The sequence below is a fragment of the Leptonychotes weddellii genome, chromosome 10 (assembly GCF_054177405.1).
Source record: "Leptonychotes weddellii isolate Sample4059 chromosome 10, ASM5417740v2, whole genome shotgun sequence".
In the NCBI taxonomy this organism is placed as follows: Eukaryota; Metazoa; Chordata; class Mammalia; order Carnivora; family Phocidae; genus Leptonychotes; species Leptonychotes weddellii.
In genome coordinates, this window is record NC_138378.1 from 102,809,115 (window position 1) to 102,830,008 (window position 20,894).

At 53.8% G+C, this 20,894-nt stretch overlaps 1 protein-coding gene and 1 long non-coding RNA gene across 4 annotated transcripts in view; one reads left to right on the plus strand and one right to left on the minus strand.

Annotated features, from left to right (window-relative positions):
* The window catches only part of PLB1 (phospholipase B1), a 99,500-nt gene that overhangs the window by 17,501 nt on the left and 61,105 nt on the right, over window positions 1-20,894 (minus strand). Inside the window, exons 34-49 of the mRNA XM_081796987.1 lie at window positions 20,453-20,496; window positions 19,676-19,784; window positions 18,159-18,210; window positions 17,701-17,781; window positions 17,107-17,172; window positions 16,201-16,301; window positions 15,105-15,186; window positions 14,334-14,438; window positions 13,164-13,259; window positions 12,613-12,684; window positions 6,676-6,741; window positions 3,352-3,412; window positions 2,757-2,815; window positions 1,418-1,485; window positions 1,133-1,176; window positions 818-917 (exon numbers count right to left, since the gene is read on the minus strand). Of these exons, the coding sequence (XP_081653113.1) occupies window positions 818-917; window positions 1,133-1,176; window positions 1,418-1,485; window positions 2,757-2,815; window positions 3,352-3,412; window positions 6,676-6,741; window positions 12,613-12,684; window positions 13,164-13,259; window positions 14,334-14,438; window positions 15,105-15,186; window positions 16,201-16,301; window positions 17,107-17,172; window positions 17,701-17,781; window positions 18,159-18,210; window positions 19,676-19,784; window positions 20,453-20,496 (1,206 nt within the window). The remainder of the gene's footprint in view (window positions 1-817; window positions 918-1,132; window positions 1,177-1,417; window positions 1,486-2,756; window positions 2,816-3,351; window positions 3,413-6,675; window positions 6,742-12,612; window positions 12,685-13,163; window positions 13,260-14,333; window positions 14,439-15,104; window positions 15,187-16,200; window positions 16,302-17,106; window positions 17,173-17,700; window positions 17,782-18,158; window positions 18,211-19,675; window positions 19,785-20,452; window positions 20,497-20,894) is intronic.
* Window positions 850-14,486, plus strand: LOC145715964 (uncharacterized). Of its 3 annotated transcripts, none has more exons than XR_014138289.1 (5): window positions 850-946; window positions 1,251-1,445; window positions 13,179-13,303; window positions 14,007-14,113; window positions 14,249-14,486. It is a non-coding gene; the product is annotated as an uncharacterized LOC145715964 (long non-coding RNA). The 3 variants fall into 3 exon arrangements; XR_014138290.1 differs by having other exon boundaries at window positions 14,303-14,486; XR_014138288.1 differs by having other exon boundaries at window positions 14,007-14,486.

Sequence of the window (20,894 nt, forward strand, 5' to 3'; positions counted from 1 at the left end):
TTGCAGAAAAATAAGTGCTTCCTGCTTCTGACGTTGAGGAACTGCCACGGCTTCCTGCGGCTCAGAGGCGCAAACCGAGCGTGGGGCCCTCCTTACCACGTTGGAAAGGAACGCTCCGTGTAAACAGAATGAGTCAAGCCCGAGTCGTTTCCCTGGTGATCTGAGCGCAGCAATCCTTCTACAAAGCAAATACCCAGCACACTCCGTGCAGAAAATCAATGAGCTCTGTCAGGCTTTCCAGCTTTAATTATCTGGGTTGTTGTCAACAACAGAAATCGGAGTGAAAACAAACAGGCACCATGCTGTTTTGGGGGCCTTCGCATCTAACTCCCTAGTGTCAAAATAGAGCTTTCTCGGAGTCAAGGACTCCAGGTTCCGAGGTGAGGTGGGGGGGCATGCGTGGGGCCCGGCGGTAGGCTCCCAGCACTCTGCACGTTTGCTCCGCGCCTCCCCGCGCAGGGAGGTTGGCCGGAGTCAGCAGGCCGGGGCCAGGCCACCCTCAAGGGCTCCTGCTGCCATGAGAGGTGGTGACAGCCCAGCGGGCCTGGCCTGACCCTGACTCCTCTGACAACCTTGGGCCATTCAGGAAACTTCCTAAGTCTCAGTGTCCTCGTGCAGGTACCCCCTCGAAGGGTGTGAGGATCATGGGAGACCATCCACGGGAGGGGCCGGGCGTGCAGAAGGGCTCCGTGCGCGGCCGCTTTCGTTGCCCATCTGGGGCCAGGCTCCCAGACAGCACCCTGCCCTCCTCCTCCCATTCCCCAGCCCGATCTCTCGGCCTTGCCCTCCACTCCCTCCCGGACCCACGGCCACTCACCACGCTCTGGCTCCTTCCACGGCTACATTCAGCCCTGCTGTCTCCTCCTGGGTACCGGTGGAGAACCCGAGGATGTGAGGGTTGAACTTCTTCAGAATGTCTTTTAAGAGGGTGAAGCAGACAGCACAGGTAAGAGCGGATGGGGGCCCATCCTTGGGGCCCCGGTGTGGGACAGGACGATGCTGGGGCTTTTCAGGGCTGGCTGACTCCCCTCCTTGCGGATAACCTTCCCTGCCCTTACTCTGGGAGAGGCCCTGGCCTCAGCCAGGGGTTGTTACAGCCACAGTGATGGTGCTTCTCGGTGTGGCTACTTACTGGGCAGTGTGGTGTGGGTGTCCAAGATGCCATCCCCTCCGATGCTGGGGAAGAGAAAGCACGCTTGTTAAGATCACCCTGACCTGCCGCTCCACCACTCCTCATATTTCCGAGTCAGAACCAGAGCACCTGCCCTTGGCACGTGATTCCCACCACCCTGGGGACTGACACGAGCATCAGGGAGCCTCCTTGCATCTCAGAGCCAGAGCCTGGAGACCCAGGTTCATCTCTGGAGAGGTGACAGGGGAGCGTCATCAACAGAAAATGAGTGGAGAACATCCTCACCTCCAAGAGAGTCCCCTCCAGGACGTGGGTAGGTTGCTGGAGTTGCTTGGTTGGGCTCCCAGTGCTGTCTGTGAGAGGCAAAGAGAAGGCTCGAGAACTGTGCTGGGCCCAGGGGCAGGCCGACGGTGCTGGGAAGGGCCCCCAATGTTCTGAGGTCACCATAATCTGGTTTCCACTTCCCTTGTTCACCCCCTGCTTTCTGGTCCACACAAACCCTCAGGTGTAAGCAAATCAATCTGAAGCATGAGGGCCTTGGACCAGCCTGCCCAGTTACCACCCACCCATTCCATCCCTTCTGGGAATGCCAAACTCCCTTCTTTCCAGCCCTTAAATCTCTAATTCCTTGTCTAAGACCCTTCTCAGTTTCCACCTCCTGTATGTAGCTTTCTCTAAATGCCTTATCTTAAAAAAAAAAAAAACAAAAAAAAAACACTAAAATGAGAAAGTTCTCTTTGAAACTTACAAAAGGAATACATATTCACCATAACTAGTGAAATGATACAAAGATTCTTTTAAAAATTAATCTACCCTCCCTTATTAATCTTGCCTCCTGCCACAGGTTCTATATCCCTTCTTTGTCCCTTATCCACATATACACATCACCAGAACTAATTAATGGTTAAGACCCTGGGGTACATCCTTCCAGAGCTTTCTCCATGTTTATATCAAAATTAACCACATTCACACACATGCGGGGGAGTTGCTTTTCCAGAAATGAGTACCTGATTTTAAAAGCCTGTGTGTCACCTACAGGATTATGCATCTCCTTCTGTGTAAGTTGCTTATTTTCCCAGCTTGACAAGTTTCTTAAGGGTTATGACGACACCTCAGAATTGTTAGCAGAGTGTCTTGTGTAGAGCAATAGCTAAACAGTTGGCTAATACAATTCATGTAGAGAAATTACACTATACATAGGAATTGGGCTCCCTCTGCCCCCAAAAGACACATCTTGCAATGGGGTGACGGGGTGCTGGGCAGTGTGTGGGTAATCCCCCACCCCCCAACTCTATAAGTTTGGGTAGTTGGAGATGAGTTCCCTGATGAAGACAGGTATACAACAGGCAGATGAAACGCTTGGAACAGTGGGGAAGGGGAGATGGAGGGGCAGCCTCATGGATGAGGTGGTGTTTGAGCAGGACTGTTGAAGGGCAGGGGGCCGAGCATTCCAGATTGCCCAGTGAGGTCTCGCAGCTGCCTGGCTTTCAGTGCCTGCCACAGGTAGGTTCTCAATCTTGTCAGCTAAATGCTGAACGCCGAGCCAGTGTGGAGGAAGGGCACTTTCGGCACAGGACCTGGCTGGCTCCTGGGGTGCCCAGGCCCATCCCAGCTCAGTACTCACGGTCAGCGAGTCACCCATGGCCGCCACCACTTTGATGTCTCCTGGCCGGAGCTCATGGACTAGGAGAGACAGGCAAAAAGACAGATGGTCAGGGGAGTCTTCCTTTTGAAGTATAAGCTTGACTAGGAGTCAGATTCTGCTCCAGTCCCACAGACCCCCGGTACACTTATTTCCAACCTAAGATTTAGCAAATTTGCCTCTTTCATCCATTTGGAGCAACCAAGGCACAATGGGCTTGATGGCTACTGTCCATCCTAAGAGGAGCCACATGCATGCTGGGGCAATCCAGGCAAGTGCTGGCTGTGGGAGTCATGATCATAGGCAGAGAGGGCCCCATCCCCGACGGTACCTTCCCTGCCGGGCGGGGAGGCCTGAAGGACTGTCACTGGCACTAAACAGAGATGGGAGGGGTGAGCTGTGCAGAGCCCGGTGGGTGCAGGCTAACTTCTCGGGGGCCGCCCATGAGCCAGACTGCATTGCCCAGGAACTGGCAAGGTCTGCTCGGGGCTCCAAGGTATGTTTGTCGGGTGTCCCACCAACCCGACACTTAGCCAAGTCCTTAGCTGAAGGGAGTAACGATGATGTTTGCACTCACCTGAGGTGGGGACCCCGTTGGAAGGATTCCACTCTGTACACAGGAAGTCACTGCCCCAGTTCTACATCAACAGGAGGAAAGATACAATGCCCAGCACTCACTGTGCAGGAAGGTTAGTTTTAGTCCAAGGAGAAGTAGCTAAGGAATTTTGGTGGAGGCTAGAACTATGCCCCTGTAGGGGATCATGTGTGGGCAGGAATGGCTCATGGTAGATGGTCCGAGAGGGAAACGAGAGAGGAGAAACTGGGCGTCTGCCTGCCCCTATGCACAAAATACAGAATGCGTGGGCCCGCATATGCTACACATACAGCTTTTCCCTCTCAACTTACCCACACTTTCACATGGATCTGGCAGTCACAGCAAAGGGGGAAGAAAAGTGATTTCCCAGAGGAACGTAGATTTGGATGTCTCATGGAAGACCACACATAGGTTTTGGTGTGGCTGTTTAACATTAAGCTAATGGACACTGATTATAATGCTGGGGCTGCAGCAATAACTAGGATGTTTCTAGGAAAATACCATGAAATGTTTACAATTGTAAAATTCCTGGTTTCTGCATATCTTTTCTGGACGTGCGTCTATGGTTTTGCATATTTAACTTAAGAGCCAACCACTTCCTTGTGTGTGTATAAATTAATGCCTCTGTAACCTGGATGCCCTTGGTCAAATTCCCTTGTCTCTGGAATACAGTTTACATTTCCCAGGTGCTGGAGGGAAGGGTGGGGTGGGAAGCAGAGGGCACAGAAATGACCGGTATCAGTAAGTTGGAGGAGAAATAGAGTCTCTTTCCCAGAGTTCCAAACACCTGCACGTCCCCAGGAGGGTCTGAGGGGCAAGCCCAGTGCTGAATGCATCGTAAGGCTTGGCAAGCAGGCAATAATTGGGTGACCGATTCTCTGGGGAGTGTGAATGCCAGAGGGTTTGGAAGCTCATCTCTTCTGTTTAGTCAGAAGATGGTAAAGACAAGCCTTGTTAAAAAGTCTCCTCTCCCAAGGGAGCAAAAATGAAACATCTTTTAAATATTATTTGCTTAATCTGATATAATTTCGTTTACTCCAGGAGATTGCTCAATTCATCATACTGATGTGGAAATTCTTTTGAAATCAAGGACATGCTTGTGTGCAGATGACAAATATCTGGGGAAAAAGCAGTTAAAAAGAGAACGTTTTATAGCTGTGAGCACTTGAGAAGTATCTCAGATATCTGGTGAGCCAGAGACATGACGTCCCCTGCAGATTAAGATACAGGTTGGACTTTGAGGGTGTTCCTCTGTCACAAGGGGAGAAGCCCACACTGTGCCCTATCCTGGTGCAGTCAGATCCCCTGGGGGTTAAATGCAGGCTTTGATTCCATAGGCTCGGGATGGTGCTCAGGAATCTGCATTTTTTTTAAGACTGTATTTCTTTATTTGAGAGAGAGAGAGAGAGAGAGAGATCACGAGCAGGGGAAGGGTTAGAGGGAGAAGCAGGCTCGCCCAGGACCCTGGGATCATAACCTGAGCCGAAGGCAGATTCTTAAGGGACTGAGCCACCCAGGTACTCTGGGACTCTGCATTTTTAACAAGTTCCCAGGTAAGGTTGATGCTGCCTGTTGCGGGCTACTTTAAATGGCAAGGTGTTAAACGACACCACCTTCTCTGCCTGGGTGTTAACGTTTAGCAGCAGAAGTAAGGGTCAATGAGACTGTAAGATCTAAGAGGGTAGGCAGAGACCCGCTCTGCTCACCTTGGATACCCAGCACTCAGCACAGTGCCCACTCCACTTAGGACCCCGATAAATAAATAAGTGGTAAATAAGGAAATGCCTGATTGACAAGATGAGGCTGACATTTTAGTCATAGTGGATTTTGGTCCATGGTTTGCCTGGGATAAGCCTCCAGTGGGCTAATGCGAGCCTGAGAGAATCCAGAGAAGCGGGACGGTGGTATTCCCCCAGCCATGGAGCAGTCATGGCTCATTCCCCAGAGCTTAGCATCGAACAGTCCTTCAATAATTTCATATGTTAGTCTCAGTACTTCAACTGGCTTATAAAAGGTCTTTCCTCAATCGTTCCCGCTGCTCTCAATCCATTTGCCGCACGGGTTAGGGAGATCTTTTAATAAGGTAAACCAGACGGTGTCCCCCTCTCCTAGAACCTCCAATGGCTTCCCATGTCTCTCCACCTGAAGCCCCACCTTCTTCCTCAGGGATTGGGATTCGGTGTGACCTGGGCCCTGACGACCCCTCTGATCTCATCACCCCACTCGCCACTTTATTCACATGCCCACAAGCCACTCTCACCTTCTTTCTCTTCCTCTCATACCCCAACTCATCCCCACTTCCAAGCCTTTGCACTCGTGGTCCTGCCTGGGACCCCAGATAGCCAGCATCTTCTCGTAGTGCATGTCCCAGCTCATGTCTCCCCTCTTCAGAGAGGCCTGGCCTGCACAGTTCATGGGAACCTGCCAGACCTCCCTTGGCCCATTGCGTTCCCTTGCATCACCTTCCTCACAGCTGTCCCCACAGCTGACATGATCATGTTGAGCTATTTATCGGATGCCCCTTCCAGTAGACTGTAGGCTCCTTGAGGGGTAGGACCCATCTGTCTGGTCTCCTCCTCTATCTCCCCAGAACACTGCCAGGCACATAGTAGATGCTCAGTGTGGAACGACCTCTAACTCCCCAAGGACAAGATTGAATTCCCTCCGGCCCCTAGCACAAGACTGCAAGTACCATAGGTGCTCGGGTGAAACGGGTGGTGGGGCCCCTGTCCTGGGGCCTGACAGATCTTATCTGGGCCAGGCCTCCACTGTAAGGCCTGGTGTGGTCCAGGATCCCTTAGGCCATCTTTGGAGTAGCAGTCCCTAAAGCCACGGGCTTTGAATCCTTTGGGGTTCCTCAGAGCTAGAATGCTTGACTGGAACCAGACAAGCCCTGGGTGTGTGTCAGCTTCCTATTGGGCCCAGTCCGTGGAACGAAGGTTCTTCCCATCAGCTTCCACCTTACGGGAAGTCTATGGCACATCAAACCCACGGCCTCCCCCGACCCCTTCCTGAAACGCTGAGCTGCCTAATCAGGAATGAGGTCTGTGCAGAGGTTGAAGAAAACCCATCCACTGGCACTTCCTCTTGGTGATTGCTGATGTCAGTAAGCACATGAGAACATGTTAGGACAATCCTGGGAGTTCATGGTTCAGGACCTTTTTTTTTTTTACATTCCAATTTCTAGTATGTAAGAAAGGTACACTTCTGCTTAAGCTCATACTCTGAAACGTGTGCCACACCCTGAGTCACCGGCAGGTAGAAATGCTTTGTCCCTGAGAGGGGCAGACGTGCATCAGGAGTTACCTCAATGTCCGGCTTGGTGGGGTAGGTATAGTTACTGTTCCGGGGCGTCCTCAGGAAGGGCTCATTCTACAAGAGAACAGAAACCACAGGGAGAGGTTATCGGAGAGCATCAAAGATTACTTAGGAAAGAGGACTACTAAGACCGTCCTCCAGATTGATTTCACACGACTCTTCTGCATGTAAATAGTAAGAACCCTATACACGTAATTTAATGCATTCTCTCGAGGGTTTCACATAACAGCTCTGGCAAGGGGTGCACAAGGAAAGGCCTCAGAGGGGTTCCGTGCATGCTCTACTCAGGGTTCGAGTGTTTGCTCTTCACCCTAGCCAAGGAACATCCACCCAGTCCTCAAAATAATCCTTTTCTTCCCTTTGTAACCTCTCTGGCTAGAGATTTACATGATAGCATTTTTTTCTTTTCTAGAGAGTATTGATTATATATTTTCTATTGATTGGTTGTCTCTTTTGAACTGTGTGTCTTACTTACTCCCTTTAGGTTGGCTTCACATACTTGGGCCGTATTTTTATCCCGAAACATCCTCTTCCTTGCCTACCCACCTCCTTCACAATCTCTTTGCTCACAAGCCCAGTCAAGATCCAAGTCTGTTCAGTTATAGGTGAGGGTTAACTGAAGCAGGGAGGAGGAGACAGGCAAAGGAGAAACAGGGGGAAAGCAAGGTAATGAGAAAATGTGAAAATGATATGAAGCAAGAATGAGTTAGTAAGACTGAGATCGGGAATCAACAAGCGGACCTGGGCTTTCACAAGATGTGCTCAGTGGAATGGAAGGGCCATGGTCTAAACGTCTAAAGAAAGTGGGAATAAGAAAGAAGAACCAGAATGTTGGAGGAGGGGTCATTGGGGATCAGTTCCAGGGGTTGCAAACTGACTACCTGTGGGCTAAACCTAGCCAGGAGACATTTTGTTTTGTTCTGCTTTATTTGGGCATGAATGGTGTCAAAAAGAAGGGGGGGTGGAGAGAAGTCTGAATGCTTTAAGAAGAGGTACAGGGTCTTCAGTTCTGGCCCTACCGCTTCCTCTTGTCCCATACATGGTCCCATTAACCCAATCGTATTCCTGCCTGCATGGCATCGGAGTTTGCAACCCAGAAACTCCCCATCTTACGGATCAGGAGCAACGGAGGTTCGGGATGAGGGAGGGACCCGGTCCAGGTAGAGAGCAAGTAGTGAGTGCCTATCAGGTCAGGCCTTTCCGGCTCTGATCCTCATACCAGGGTCAGGCCAATGAAGGAGCTTGTTGGCCAGCAGAGAGGAAGAGGAAGAGGGGGGCTCGGCAGTGGCCGTGGCACTCCCAGCCCCCCCCCGCACAGACCCTGGCTCCCTGGGACACCTCAAGTCTCTTCTTCCTTCCTAGTCTCCGCATTCCTAGCTGAAGCATGGGCCTGAGGAGTACTCAGGGCCGAGGGCAGGAAGCGTGCAAGGCCAAGGAGGACTTACCATGGCATGTTGCCCTGGCGAACCGGGCTTGGCCCAGCTGACGTTACTCAGCAGCCCCTGAGCATTCACCATCTGAGGAGGGCAATGTGGGAGCATTCTAGAAATAACTGGCCCATGGGTGTAAGCACCCCCTGTGTTCAGGGCCCCGCTCCAGGTGCTAGGATGAGGGGAGGCTACAAAGAGGCTTACGGGCCAGTCAGGCAGAGAGCATGAGACGCTAGGAGGCAGTGAAGACTCAGGGACCAGTGTGCCCAGTAAGTGCAGCGATTGCTGAGGAATGGCTACAAGATCGGGCGGGGTGGGGGGGATGTACAGACCTCACATAGGAGACGCTGTGCATGGAGCATTGCTACTTATCGTTCCCCCCTTGTCAAGGGAGCCCTGACTGGGAATAGGGGCTGGGGGCTAGTCCCAGCGGCCAGCACCGGAAGAACCAGAGGGCAAAGACTCACCTTGCCCTTCTGGGAGTGCTAAAAGTCAAGCTGGAGGGTCTATTTGGTCACATGACCTGAAGTTTGGGGCAGGGGCCAGAGAGGGGAGAGGGAGTCAAAGGGGTCAGAGGTCAGGCAGACAGTGGAATTCGGTGGGGGAGCTAAGCCAGAGTGGGAACAAGTCCAGGCCAGGGGCAGATAGGTAGCCTGGGGGGCCTGGGGCTCGCTTCATTGACCATTGACACCATAATGCATAGGTGAGTCAGAGCAGTTTAGGGGCCCCGAGTGGAGCAGATCACGTGCAAAAGAGATCCCAGTTAGCCTGACTGCTCTCTTGGGCTAGATCCGGAACACCAGTAGCTAGAAAGTGAAGCCGAATGAAAGCCAGCACAGGGAGTGTTCTGCAAAGATGGTGTGGCTTGTCCGGGCGGGGGAGGGGGGCAGTGCCAGGACAGCCACCTGATGTGAGTCAGCCGTGTGAGTCAGCGGCCTGCAGGGAAGGTCAGGTTCCTCTTGGCCGCGTTATAGGTGTGCGGGTCTGTGGTGAAGGAGTGGCGGTGTTCTGTGTTGCTCAGACCATAGCGGGAGTGAACAGTCAAGCCAGGCGCCAACCCCAAGCGGGCGTCCATTCCAGGGGGACATGCGTACGGCGCGAGGCAGGGCTTGCAAGGCTTGTCTGCCTTAGACGGCTGAGGAAAGGGACGGGAAGGCTCAGGGAAAGGGGGTGGTGGTGACAGGAAGGAGGACATAACAGAAGGACATGGCATGCCCTCTGACATGTCTACCCAATCCCATCCCGGTCCCCGTGTGCTGGCTCACGACCTACGAGGCTCATTTCACAGCCTGTCCATGGGCAGCCACCTGGCAGGGTGAAAAGCACCGCCTTGAGACTATGGAGGCTTAAGTAGAGGCCGTGCTGGTGCCTCGGGAGGGGTGTGGTGGCGTAACTCCACTCCCACAGGACCCGGCGCATCGACAGGACTCCGAGGCCCTCCCTGCGGAGGTCCTTAGGTTACGGAATTCTCTGTTGTTCCGATGGGAAGGGCCACATGACCATTAGCACACAACGTGACGAGGATGTGAACGGGGGTGCTGGCCGTAGGAAAGGAACGGGGGGCCGGGGGGGCGCACGAGGGAGAGTCCTATCAGATAGGGCACCTCACGTCTCACACCCGCAGAACTGTGCAAACCACAATGATACAGACAGAAATAGGGAAGTCCTAAGGATCAGAGAGGTGGGGGAGACAAACACTTCGTTCCCGTTTTGACGTTTCTTGCTCAAAAATTATTTTTTGCATGCATGTGTGTTGAGTTTGGGGTGACGGTGGGGTGAGGCAGGATAGGAGATTTAGAAGTCCACAGCATTCAAAAGGTAAGAGTGTCCCCCATGTGTAATTCAAAATACAGTAAAGTATTTTGAATTAAAATTAAAATATTGCTAAACAGTAAAGTAAGTATAAGGGAGCCCAACAGACCTCTGCTTTTTCTTAAGATGAAAGAAAGATTGGGTGAAATAGCACTTAAAATTATTTCAGTCCCCCTCCCGGTGTCTCTCTCTGGTTTCCTGGTCTTATCGATACCCTGATAATACATTTAAGCTGCCTTCTGGGCAATCTTACACCACCCAGGGCATCCCAGGGGGAAGCCTCTCTTAAAGGTTAGAAGAACAGAGCTGGAGTCTGAGGAAGGAGAGATGAGGATGGAGGTCATCCTGTGCACAGACATTTACCAGGAAACCGTGGAAATGGACAACCCTCAGAGCGAGGGGATGTGGAGAGAGAGAAAAGAGAATAGAGGTGGCGCATGACAGTGGGAGACTGTCCCCATTTTTGAGACAAGAAGGGACAGGGACTAGAGGAATAGCACCATCAGGGAGGCACTATGTCGAGGAATGCAGGCGGAAATGGGTTTCACGGAGGCAGCACGACAAGTGTTCAGAGCGGGCCAGAGGAGTAAGAGTGGAGAGAGAAGTGTGTGGGTCCTTCAGCTCCTTTCTTCAAAGCCCGAGGACGAACCACAGCCGGCTGCCCTGGGTTAGAGAAGACAGTGAGAGCGGAGAGGGGACAACGAACGCTCACAGTCCACAGGGCGGCTAATCAAAGCTGGCCGGGAGATCATCCGCCCCCCTGGAAAGTCTAGCAGAAATCCAGGGGGTGCTGCTAAGGGGCCGGCCTGGCCTGGCAGAACACACCTGCAGTTGCCTCAGGCAGGGGGAGGAGCAGGGAGGAGGCTGAGAAAGCTCCTCGATGCTCCCATCCATTCCGGCCCCCTCCTCCCTGCTGGGTCCTGGCGGTTGCCTCTATGTTTAGCCACAGCAAGGACTAAAATATGTGGTGCCTGGCCCCTGTCAGCTCACCCGGAGAGGCTGGTGGACTTTTATAGAGCTCTAAGGCACACGGGCGGGAGCAGATGGGACGGGAGGAACGCGGAGTGCCGCTTTGCCTGGGGTGGTGGAGCTGGGCTGGCCGACAGATGGATCCTTTTGGAATGGGGTTGCCTGGCAACGGCTTCCCCCAGGCTGGGCTTCTACAGCTCCAAGAGGCTGGCTTTGCTCTCCTCTGCTTACCAATGGCTCAGTCAGGCTCTGTCCAGAAGGAGGGGCAGAGCCCACTGCGGCTTGAGATGCTAGTTGGAGTGGCACCCTTTCGGGGCTCCCTGCCTGGCCTGGGACAGAGAGTGGCGCAGGTCAGCTTGAGGCCCACGGTGACAGGGCCCTCCCTGACCCCGTGCCTAGGCTCCATCCGGTACTTACTACGTGTTTGTGGGAGGGAGAGCACAGGACGGCTCCCTGGAATGGGTTGTTATTACTTTTACTATTGAGTGGCAGGAGAACTGACCGATTGGAGAGGATTTCCCATGGCTGGTTTTCAGTATGGCCACATAGGTTGTTAAACACGCAAATGCTTACCTCCTGTATGGTTTCGGGCCACTGCTCTGAGTCCCCAAATGCCCCCACTACCCAGGCTGCCTGGCCCTTCCCCGAGAAACTCCTGGACATGCTCAGGATCTAGTAATTAAACATTCCGCACCTGGCACAGTAGGCCCCCGTAGGACCTTGTCCCGGCGTCCAGCCAGCATCTGACCACTGGGCTGGAGGCATCCGTGTTACCTCATTTGACTATTCCTTCGCTCCGAGCACTAGACCCAGCCACTGAGCCCTTTGCTACGGCGGCCTTCACCTCCCCATCCCTTCCTCCCACGGCCCTGGCTCTCCTGATGGGGCCTGAGGCTGGGCTCGGGGAGGCAGCAGAGAGCATGGGTATGGGCAGGGGTGCCCACTCTCTCTGGAGCGCTGGCAGACACAGGGGGGAGCTGCCGGTCCATTTCCTGCTCAGCCAGGAGGGCGGGAGAGGGTGAGGCAGCCTGACCCAGGGGGGAAACCCAGCCTCCCAGCCTGGGTCAGGTCCTTCTGCTTTTACTGCCACTGAGGGCCCTCTGGCTTCGACCTTATTTGGTTAAAAAACCATTAAGACGGGGCCTAGGAAAGGGAGCTGAAAGCAGTGGGAATGAGAACCTGCCCCCACCCTAGGCCTGAAATCAAGTTGAACAACCACTTACATTTTCCTCCTTAAAAGGAGCCCTGAGCTGCGTCCTTGCCCCTCCTCCACACAGCTAGCTCCCCACCCTTTGCTGCTCTCCTCTTTGGCCCTATCCCTGCTGGGAACTCGCACTCCAGGCTCTAAGACCACTAACCACAACTTCAGAGCTAGCTGGCTTCTCACTAAGGCTTCTGACCTGCAGGCAGACTTGCCCATCGGCCCCAAGCGCTACTGCCCAAAGGAGCCTTCTTGCCACACCTCTGGCTTCTTGACACCCCCACCCCGCTGCGCCGCCAGGGCGCTGCTCTCGCCCTGATTCTCTTCCTCTGCTTGGGCCCAGGCTTCCCTTCCCACCTGCTTCTAAAGAAGTCTCCTCCCCTGTCAGTTCCCATCGACTTCCTCCCATCCTCCGAAGCTCTCCTGCACCCACACCCACTCGAGGGGCTTCGGTGCAGGACCAGGGGAGGGCGAGGTCTCTGGGGAGGGGCAGTGCAGGTCCTCCCCTATTACCTGAGTGGGGCAGGAGAGGGCTATATTTGCTGCCAGGTCCAGGGTCTCCGTTTTCCTTCCTAGTGGTTCAAGCTACGGGGGAAGACAAGACAGAGCCGCTGATGTGAGCAGTCCCTGGCAGCACCTTGCAGCCGAGGCGGCTCACAGCCTGATGTCAGGGGGGTGGGCTTCCTAGGTCCGCTGCAGGGCGCTGGGCAAGCCTCTCCGCTTCCTCACAAACTCCTGGGACTTGGCTGGCAGGGCTGGCGAGAGGCTCACACGGCCTTGCCCAGCGGCTGGCATGTGGCGAATGTTGAATAAGCCTGAGGGTCTGCCTCGCGTTCCTCGGAGAGCCCCTCCTCCCAAGTCAAAGCACAAAGGAGAGGGGGACGTTGATGCTGGGATCCTCAGGACTCCATATTTGCAGTTCTACAGACTTCTACAGATGTTCTAGTCACTGCTCCTTTACACCGTACTTGCAAAGGGAGGCCAAGAACGAGCCTCATTCTGTAGGGGTTGGTGCTTTGCCAGACTAGAGCCCCAGAGACCCAGAGATACCCCACTTATTTTACCATATTGACCCAAAGGGCTCTGGAGAGCTGGGAGTGGAATTTCTGACTTGGGTGGAGACAGTCTGGAGCGAAGAAGGACATATCCAGGCGCCCATCCTAAAAGAGAAATGGATTTCTTCAAGATCCTATTGGTACAGAAGGTAGGCCAACCCCTGGGATTCACCACTCAGTGCCCCCACTCCCTCTGGAGAAGCTCTAAGCCACTGGCCTTCTATAAGGCCGGCTCACCTCAAAAGTGAGAGAAGAGCAATCCCACAGATTAATAGCCTTGGGTGACCCCAACCTCCACCCTCCTTTCTGGCCCCATAATTCCCCTTATTTAATGTGTTTAAAAAGCATCATATTTATTTTTAGCACAGTTGTGCAATGCCCTAGCCCATGCCATGGTCCAGGGAATGAGATCCTAGTCCCTGAGGAGCTCTTGGCCAGCCAGCCAGGAAAAGCTACTTCCCAGCCCTTGGCAGCTGGTTCGAGTGGTCTTGGTGGGGAGAATGGGCCAGAGCTTGGGGCAGCCTGGGCAAAGCTGACACTGGGGTAGCTGCCACCCTCATCTCTCTGGAGGTGAGCAGGGGTGCCCAAGGCTTCTTCCAGCTTCCCTCCATCTAGGCAAGGCCCTTAGCATGGAGGCCCAGGTGGAGAGAACTGAGTCCCCATCCTAGTGAGCTCAAAAAGCTCTTCTGCTCAATGTGTCAGGGGGAGAGCAGGACCAGGGGGTGCAGGGACCCCATACCCAGCACCCTCCTTTAGCACTTCAGTGGTATGTGGGTGGCAGAAAGTGAATCATCTGAAGGTGGATATGTTCAACTCATGCCTCTCTATCCCTTATTCCCTATATGATTTTAGGAAGAATACTTCACACCTCTGAACCTCTGTTACCTGGGGATGAAGAAACCCATAGCAAAGGTCGTTGTGAAGATTTTACCAACGGCAAACACGGGGCTTGGCACGGGGTAGGTGTTCGAGAAAGTGGGGCCAGCTATCCGTGGTCATGAGCACATCCCACATCAGGCTGCCGCCAGGAACACAGCTCAGGCCACAGACCAGCCTCTGGAGAGCCGCCTGGGTCTTTCTCATTGTCTTCACAGGCTCATGAAAGCCCTTGGCATCTCTGCCTTGAATTTCTTCTTCCTCCCACCCAGGAGCCCCACCAGGGGAGGGCAGGGAACGTACCGCCAGGAGGGGGAGCCGGACCTTGTGGAAGAAGGGCTGAAGTACCACAGAGAAGTCCTCCCGGGTGTCATAGCGGCCTGACCCCACCAGTTCCCGCATGCTGCTCTGTGGACACACGCAGGCTGCTCTCAGCACAGGCCCTGGGCAGCCCGGGGAGGGGGGGGTGCGGCGCGGGGGGAGGCCAGGGCTTGGCAGCTGGCATCCCTGCCCCCATCTCCCTACCCAAGAGGGTGACTCAACCCTTCCCTTGAGAACACAAACACATGTGATTGCAAATCTCTTTCCAGAGAATTGTAAACAGGTTGGTTCACCTTTTGGTTTTGCTATTAAGTGAACTGCAAGCTCTGAAGGGCGAGGCAGGAAGTCCCACAAGGGATAAGAACCCGGGAAGAGTCTCCAGAGGGCCCCTGGGGGCTCAGGACCTGCAGCCTCCCTATTCGTGGCCTGCCTGTTGAGGAGGGGAGGAAGGGGCCCCCGGGGTGCAGGGAAGGAAAAGGCCTATCCATGGAGCACCCAGAGCTACTGACCTCTTTAGGCCAAGCATGGGGTGAAGCCACTGAGGGCAGGTGGACCTCGAGGGCTTTGCCACCTGGATTCCTCTGGGATGACTCTAACTGGGGTGCCTGAGGCACTTCAGCCAGGTGGGGCAGAGGAAGGGCCCAGAAGGTGATGTCCCTCCAACCCGGACTAGCTCTTCCCTTCCCTGAGTGCCAGTGTGTTGACTGAGGAGGGGGAGAGCAGCCCAACTGGTGGTTCCCTTCTTGGTCTCACCTGGTAGGCTTGGGTGATGGCCTCCAACCTGGCCAGCTCTTGGGAGCTCTCCCGAGGGGTCAGAACGCAGTTACATAACACGCTGCACAAAGAGGGGGAGGCAGGAGGACCCAGAGCGGAGGCTCTGGTCAGAGCTGGTTCTGCTGCGTGGGGTGGCTCGCTTGAGCCCTGGCTTAGGAGCACACGTGCCCTGAGGCTCTGATGCACATTCTCAGGGGCAGATTTCAGGCCTGACACGGACTGGACAAAATCCCAAGGGTGTGTGAGTGAGCACCCTCTCATACTGATAGAATACAAATACTGGACTGCAGGCACTGGGCCTCTGGCAAATAATGAGGAACAAATGAACTTAGGCAATGAAAATCCAATGTTTAATTGGGTAAGAACGAAATAAAAGTGCATCCTGTGGTATCGGAGCTTGTATTTGGGGGTCTCTGATGCTCACGCCCTCAGATGCCTCCTTAGTTCACACTAGTGTTCCCCTTCATCATGAATTATGCATTCATAATGAATCTGGATGAATTTCATCATGAATTATTTCACGCTCATGAAATACACTTCATGTTAAAACAGATATTATCTCTAAAGCACTGAGAATAGTGCCAGGCACACAGTAGGTTCTGTAAAACTTTGTTAAAGAAATAAATGTACATATGAGGTAGGAAGATTAATAAAACATGTACCTATATACCTCTCACCCCACTTAATAAAACACTCCCATTCTGAAGTCCCCCAATGTGTTCCTTCCCCATAAATGTCATTGAATGATGTGGATCGTTTCTCTACTTTCTGTTTCAATCTGACCACGTACGTATACAACCCCACGTTCCCTCTTTTCACTGGCTGGGCCATGCTGTGTCTCAAACACCAGCATTTGTCCCAGCCCTGACCCTCTCCGCTGTGGCTCCCATGTCACAGAGCTTCCTCCTGGCATCCTGAGGTTGGGGAAGATTGGGGCGGTCCTGACATAAGACCCCCTTTGCAGACTTGGACACGTGGACACACCAAGTCACAGAGACCCCGAGTAGTCACCACTGTGAAAGTGAGACCAGGAGGTGAGCGCTTCTCTGGCGGGGGGCAGGCAGCCCCTGCCTACCTGGCCTGCTGCACAGGGCACCTGTCCGGGTTGCCCAGAAACACCTGCCGCAGGACGCTGGGGCTCAGGAAGTCCACGAGGTTGACCAGGGCTCTGGGCACCTAAGGGCAAGGCTGCAGGTGAGAGAGGGGCTCTGGGGGCTTCTTCCTCAAGCTGCCTTAGGGCCCTGAGAAGTGACTCTCCACAGAGCCCAGGCTCACGTGTTCCTGAGTGGAGTTTTGGGAAGGCGTCGGCACAGGATCACTGCGTCGGGCCCTGCAGGCTCTGCCGCCCGCTGTGGGCTGCGACATGAGTGGCACTTCCTGGCACAGGACAACATGGCGCACCTGAGTCTAAATGCTGACAGTTCGGCTCCACTCAGCCGTCAGTTAGTGAGCTTCCAATCTGCTGAGCTAGGTGCCCTATTTGCCATTTCCCTCCAGCCCAACATGGACCAGCTCTGCTGAGCAGGCCTGGGGACTGGGCCACCCCGAGAAGCACGTGGTAGTTGGAGGACTCCCCCTGGGCAGCTGGAACAGCTTGTCTGTGTCAGGGGGTGGAAAGAGAACAAGCTCTTGGGAGCAGGACCAGAGAGGGGTTGCTCTAGATACAGCCTATGGCTCAGTGGGCAGGGCCCAGCCTGGGAGCCACCCTGCTGCTGCTGCTGCCAGGGAAGGTCTCAGGTGCTGAGGGGTGGGGGTGGGGGCGGGGGGGGGACAAGGAGCACACCAGCTGCCTTCTCTTCAAGCCTGAGACCCTTCTGTGCTGATTCCAAATGGAGGTAGGCCCCAAACTCTGGAAAGGGAAGGCGCCCATGCCCTTGGCTGTCTCCTTCAGGGGAGGGGGTATCTCACCTTCTTTCCCCCACCCACACTCCCCCCCGCCACATGCTTGAGCTGGGTCCAGCTTGTCGGAGCCTCCACCCACCTCTCTATGTAGGATGTCCAAGGCGTTGCGGAGATGGTCAAAAAAGTTGGTTGCAGAATACAGATTCTGGGAAGACACAGGAGGAAGAGGAGGAGCTACTTCGGGAGAGGGGCACTGGAGCAGCTGAAGGCCCCCCTCTGGCTCCAGCCCCAGGACTTCTTCTCCCTCTGGCTTCTGGCTGGGACCAGCTCATCATGTCAGAATCTGAGCAGTTGATTACTCGCTATTATCAAAGATGGGCCAGCCAGAAGACTGGAACCTTCAGCCAGGGCTTTCGTTTAGGAGCTGAACGTGTGGGTCCTCGTTCCCATAGCCGGGGTTTCCAGTTTCTCCACTTACTGAATTCTCAGGAATTGTAAGAGGGGACTAGAAGCCCCATATCTGCCACCTGCTACCTCACACCCCCTGGGACATGGAGGTGGGTGGGGCCAGAAAGCTGAGGGTCATGGGGTAAGTGGAGGCACACACACGCAGGCGTAGGTGGACAATCCTAGGGTTGGTTCTAGGGACTAGTCTCAAAGGGGACCTCCAAGGCCTCCCGGTCAATGTCAGGAGCAATGAGTAGGCCTGGCTGTCTGACCCCCCGCCCCGTACCGAATCTGTGCAGTAATCACATAAGTCACTGCCTCCAATCAGCACCGTGATAATCTTCCAGTCCTCGTGGAAATTCACTCTCTACACAGGAGGAGGAAAATGCTTGATGATTTCCAACCAATAAACAATGCCACAGCCCTAGGAAATCCATTCAACCCTTTAAGACTTCCTTGCCCACTCAAAATAATAGAATCAGAATCTCAGAGCTGAAAGAATTTTAGAAGTTTATGGACCACAGAACCTTAGCATCAGGAGGGATGTTCAAGATCACTGTGATCAGGGACAGCCCACCCCCCACGGCCATGGACATAATCTCCAGGGCCTCGGACTCGGGCCGTCCTACCACGGCTTGAACTCCTCTGTAGTGACTGTGGCTGTTTTCATGGCAGACCATTCCATTTGGGGACTTCAGTGGGTTAGAAAATTAGTGTTTAAAAATAACTGTAAATCTGACTCACGTGGTCATCTTTCATCCTTTGTACCAGAGTCTGGACTTGGCTCATAAGTTTCCTGAGAAGGAGAGGAAATCGGTCCTATGGGAGAATAGTGCCTGGATTTTTCCTCCTAAAGGGCCTGAACTGGAGGTTTCCATGGCATTATCCCCATTGCCCGAATTGCCAGAGATCCTGAGGCTCACAGACAAGGAGCTACTTGCCTGTTCTGGAGAGTTATTACAACAAATAACCCTTTGAAAAGCCAACTGTCTGTCCTAAAGCTGCAGTCGAGGGTACTGTCAATTGTTTTTGTTACTCGTGGTCTCCTTTCTAGAACTCCACATGCAATGTGTCTTTTAGGATTCCATGCTAGGAAACCATTTGTCTCCTTTGAAGGACTGGTATAGATCATGAAAATAGATCTATGAAGGTTTTAGCATGCTTCCCCTTCCCCCCCCCCGGGCTGCCAGGAAGCTGAGAGTTTGATGTACAAGCATAAGAACTGCAAAAATGCTCAACTTGACCCACTTGCTTCTTCCCCATCCCCCCCGCACCTGACCAGTGGCTGTGATTTTTCTCACTTACATACATGTTACTTGCGTTATTTTTTCAGTAAACTTAGCCAGACGCTTCTTTTAGAAAGAGGTGGGGAATAAATATATACTGTTACATGCTTGGGTTTATAATTCATGGAAAGACTAGATCTCAAGCATCCCGGGCTCCCCAGTAGTTCAGGCCCCTGTTACAGGTCTGGGTGAGATGGATCCACAGCACGGTGATTTCCTGGGACCTGCTGGTGGGTCCATCTGTCCCCAGATGTTTCTGCTGCCAAGAAGGGTCTTCCCAGGCTGGATGAGCAGGTTGGAAGGCCATGCCCATCAGCTAGAAGGGCATGGGCCTGAGTTGGAAGGTGACAGTGTGTTGGAGGGCCAGATGGCCGGGCCAGGAGCAAGGAAAGCCGGGCTGCTGGGGCCACTAGGAGCAGGGTGAGGGGCCTCCTGAGACCACCCTGGGGGGCCGAGCAGTCCTGCTTCAGCTGCCTCTGGCTTCTCAACGGCATTTCCTACTGGCTCCAGAGCGGGGCTAGGGACAGGCCATGACGTGTTGTCCCAGGAGCCTCCACGGCTGGAGATTCCGGCTTGTCCATTCATTTCTTTGCACTCCCTGATCTTTTGGGGGAACTGCCACTTGTGAGGCTTTGGAGAGAGTGAATCTCTCTGGCACCATTATGCCGCGGTGAGTATTAAAACTTGGATAAGTTTAGTGTGTTGTTGCATGATTAGAACATGCGGCCCAAGAAGCAAGGTCAGGAGTTCAGCCTCTGAGGCCATGGTTCCTGTCCCAGCTCCAGCCTCTCGGGCCTCCCTGCTGCAGACTTAGTCACAGGGGCAGCCAGGGAAGAGAGTGGCTGAAGACCTCTCAGGTCATTACCGCAAATGGAGAAGTGTCCCCTTCGCACACAGAGGTCAGGATTACAATCTTAAAGGGCACTGCATGCCTCCCACCCTCTGGCCCACGGACCCCCTCCCCAGACGCCGTACTCAGCCTTTGCTCCAGGAACAGCCTGATTGAGGAAGGCATTTGTGTCGTTGGCCTCGCCCTTGCCCACCGCATAGCCCGTGAGATTTCTGTTAAACTTCCGAAGGATATCTGGAAGAGGAGGGCGTGAATGGGACACAGAGGGTTTAAGAGGGAGGGGTATCTTCTCTGTTCTAGGCTCCCCAGAGTGGGTTTTGTCGCCACCTTCATGCAGTCAGGCAGGGAGGGGGAGGGTGTGCCTGGCAGGAGTTGGGGCGCTCTGAGAGGAAATGACCCATGACATGGTGGGCCAAGGCAGTAAGAGCCTCTCAGCTCCCCTCCTTTCCTTCCCTCGTTCCCTCTTTCTTTCCTTCCTTCCCTCGTACCCTCCCTCCCTCCCTCCCTTCCTTCTTTCCTTTCCTCCCTCCCTCCCTCCCTCCCTCCCTACTTTCCTCCCTTCCTCCCTTCCTTTCTTCACAGTGCAGGGAATGTTCATGATCTCATTGGATTGTCTCTGCACCCTCTGGGCCAGTTGAAAAAACCTGAGGCTCAGAATGTTTGGTGACTTGCTCTAGGTTACTTGGCAAGCACAGAGAAGAGCCAGGGCTTGAACCCAAGCCTCAGGGCCCCAAATAGAGTGTTTATGACACCCCCTTCAGCTACCTGTCCATGGGCCTCTCCTCCCATGCGATGGCAGTACGCAAAGATGACTTCCTCCTTTCTTAGCTGAGGGGTATTCTCAGGAAGCGGGGGGTCAGGTGGAACCAGTGAACAGACTCAAGCCCCTGGCGGTTACTTACTCGGTAAGGTGGTCACGGTCTCCAGGGAGTCATCCCCTCCTGAACTGTAGGGAGTGAGCCAACCAGTGAGAGAGAGTGAATCAATACTTAGGCTTTATGAAAGAGCGCCCCACCTTTCTTAGCGCTCACGCCATCGGCACCTGTAAGATGTGCCAGACCCATTGGTCTCTTTGTGTTGGAGAAACTCTGAGAAAAATCTGAATTCCCCAAAGGGTTGGTCCCCCCCCCCAAAACCAGGATTTGAAGGCAAAAAAGGGCTGTTTCTTTTTTCCACCAAATCAGGACAGAAAGCACTTAGCTGAGCGTATGCTATGTGCCCAGCATGTCCTAGATTCTCTACATTAGATACCCAACACCTCCCAACAAAACAAGCTTCTGATACAGATGCAATTATCCCCATTTTACAGAGGAGGAAGTTGAGGTGCAGAGGGCTCAATTAACT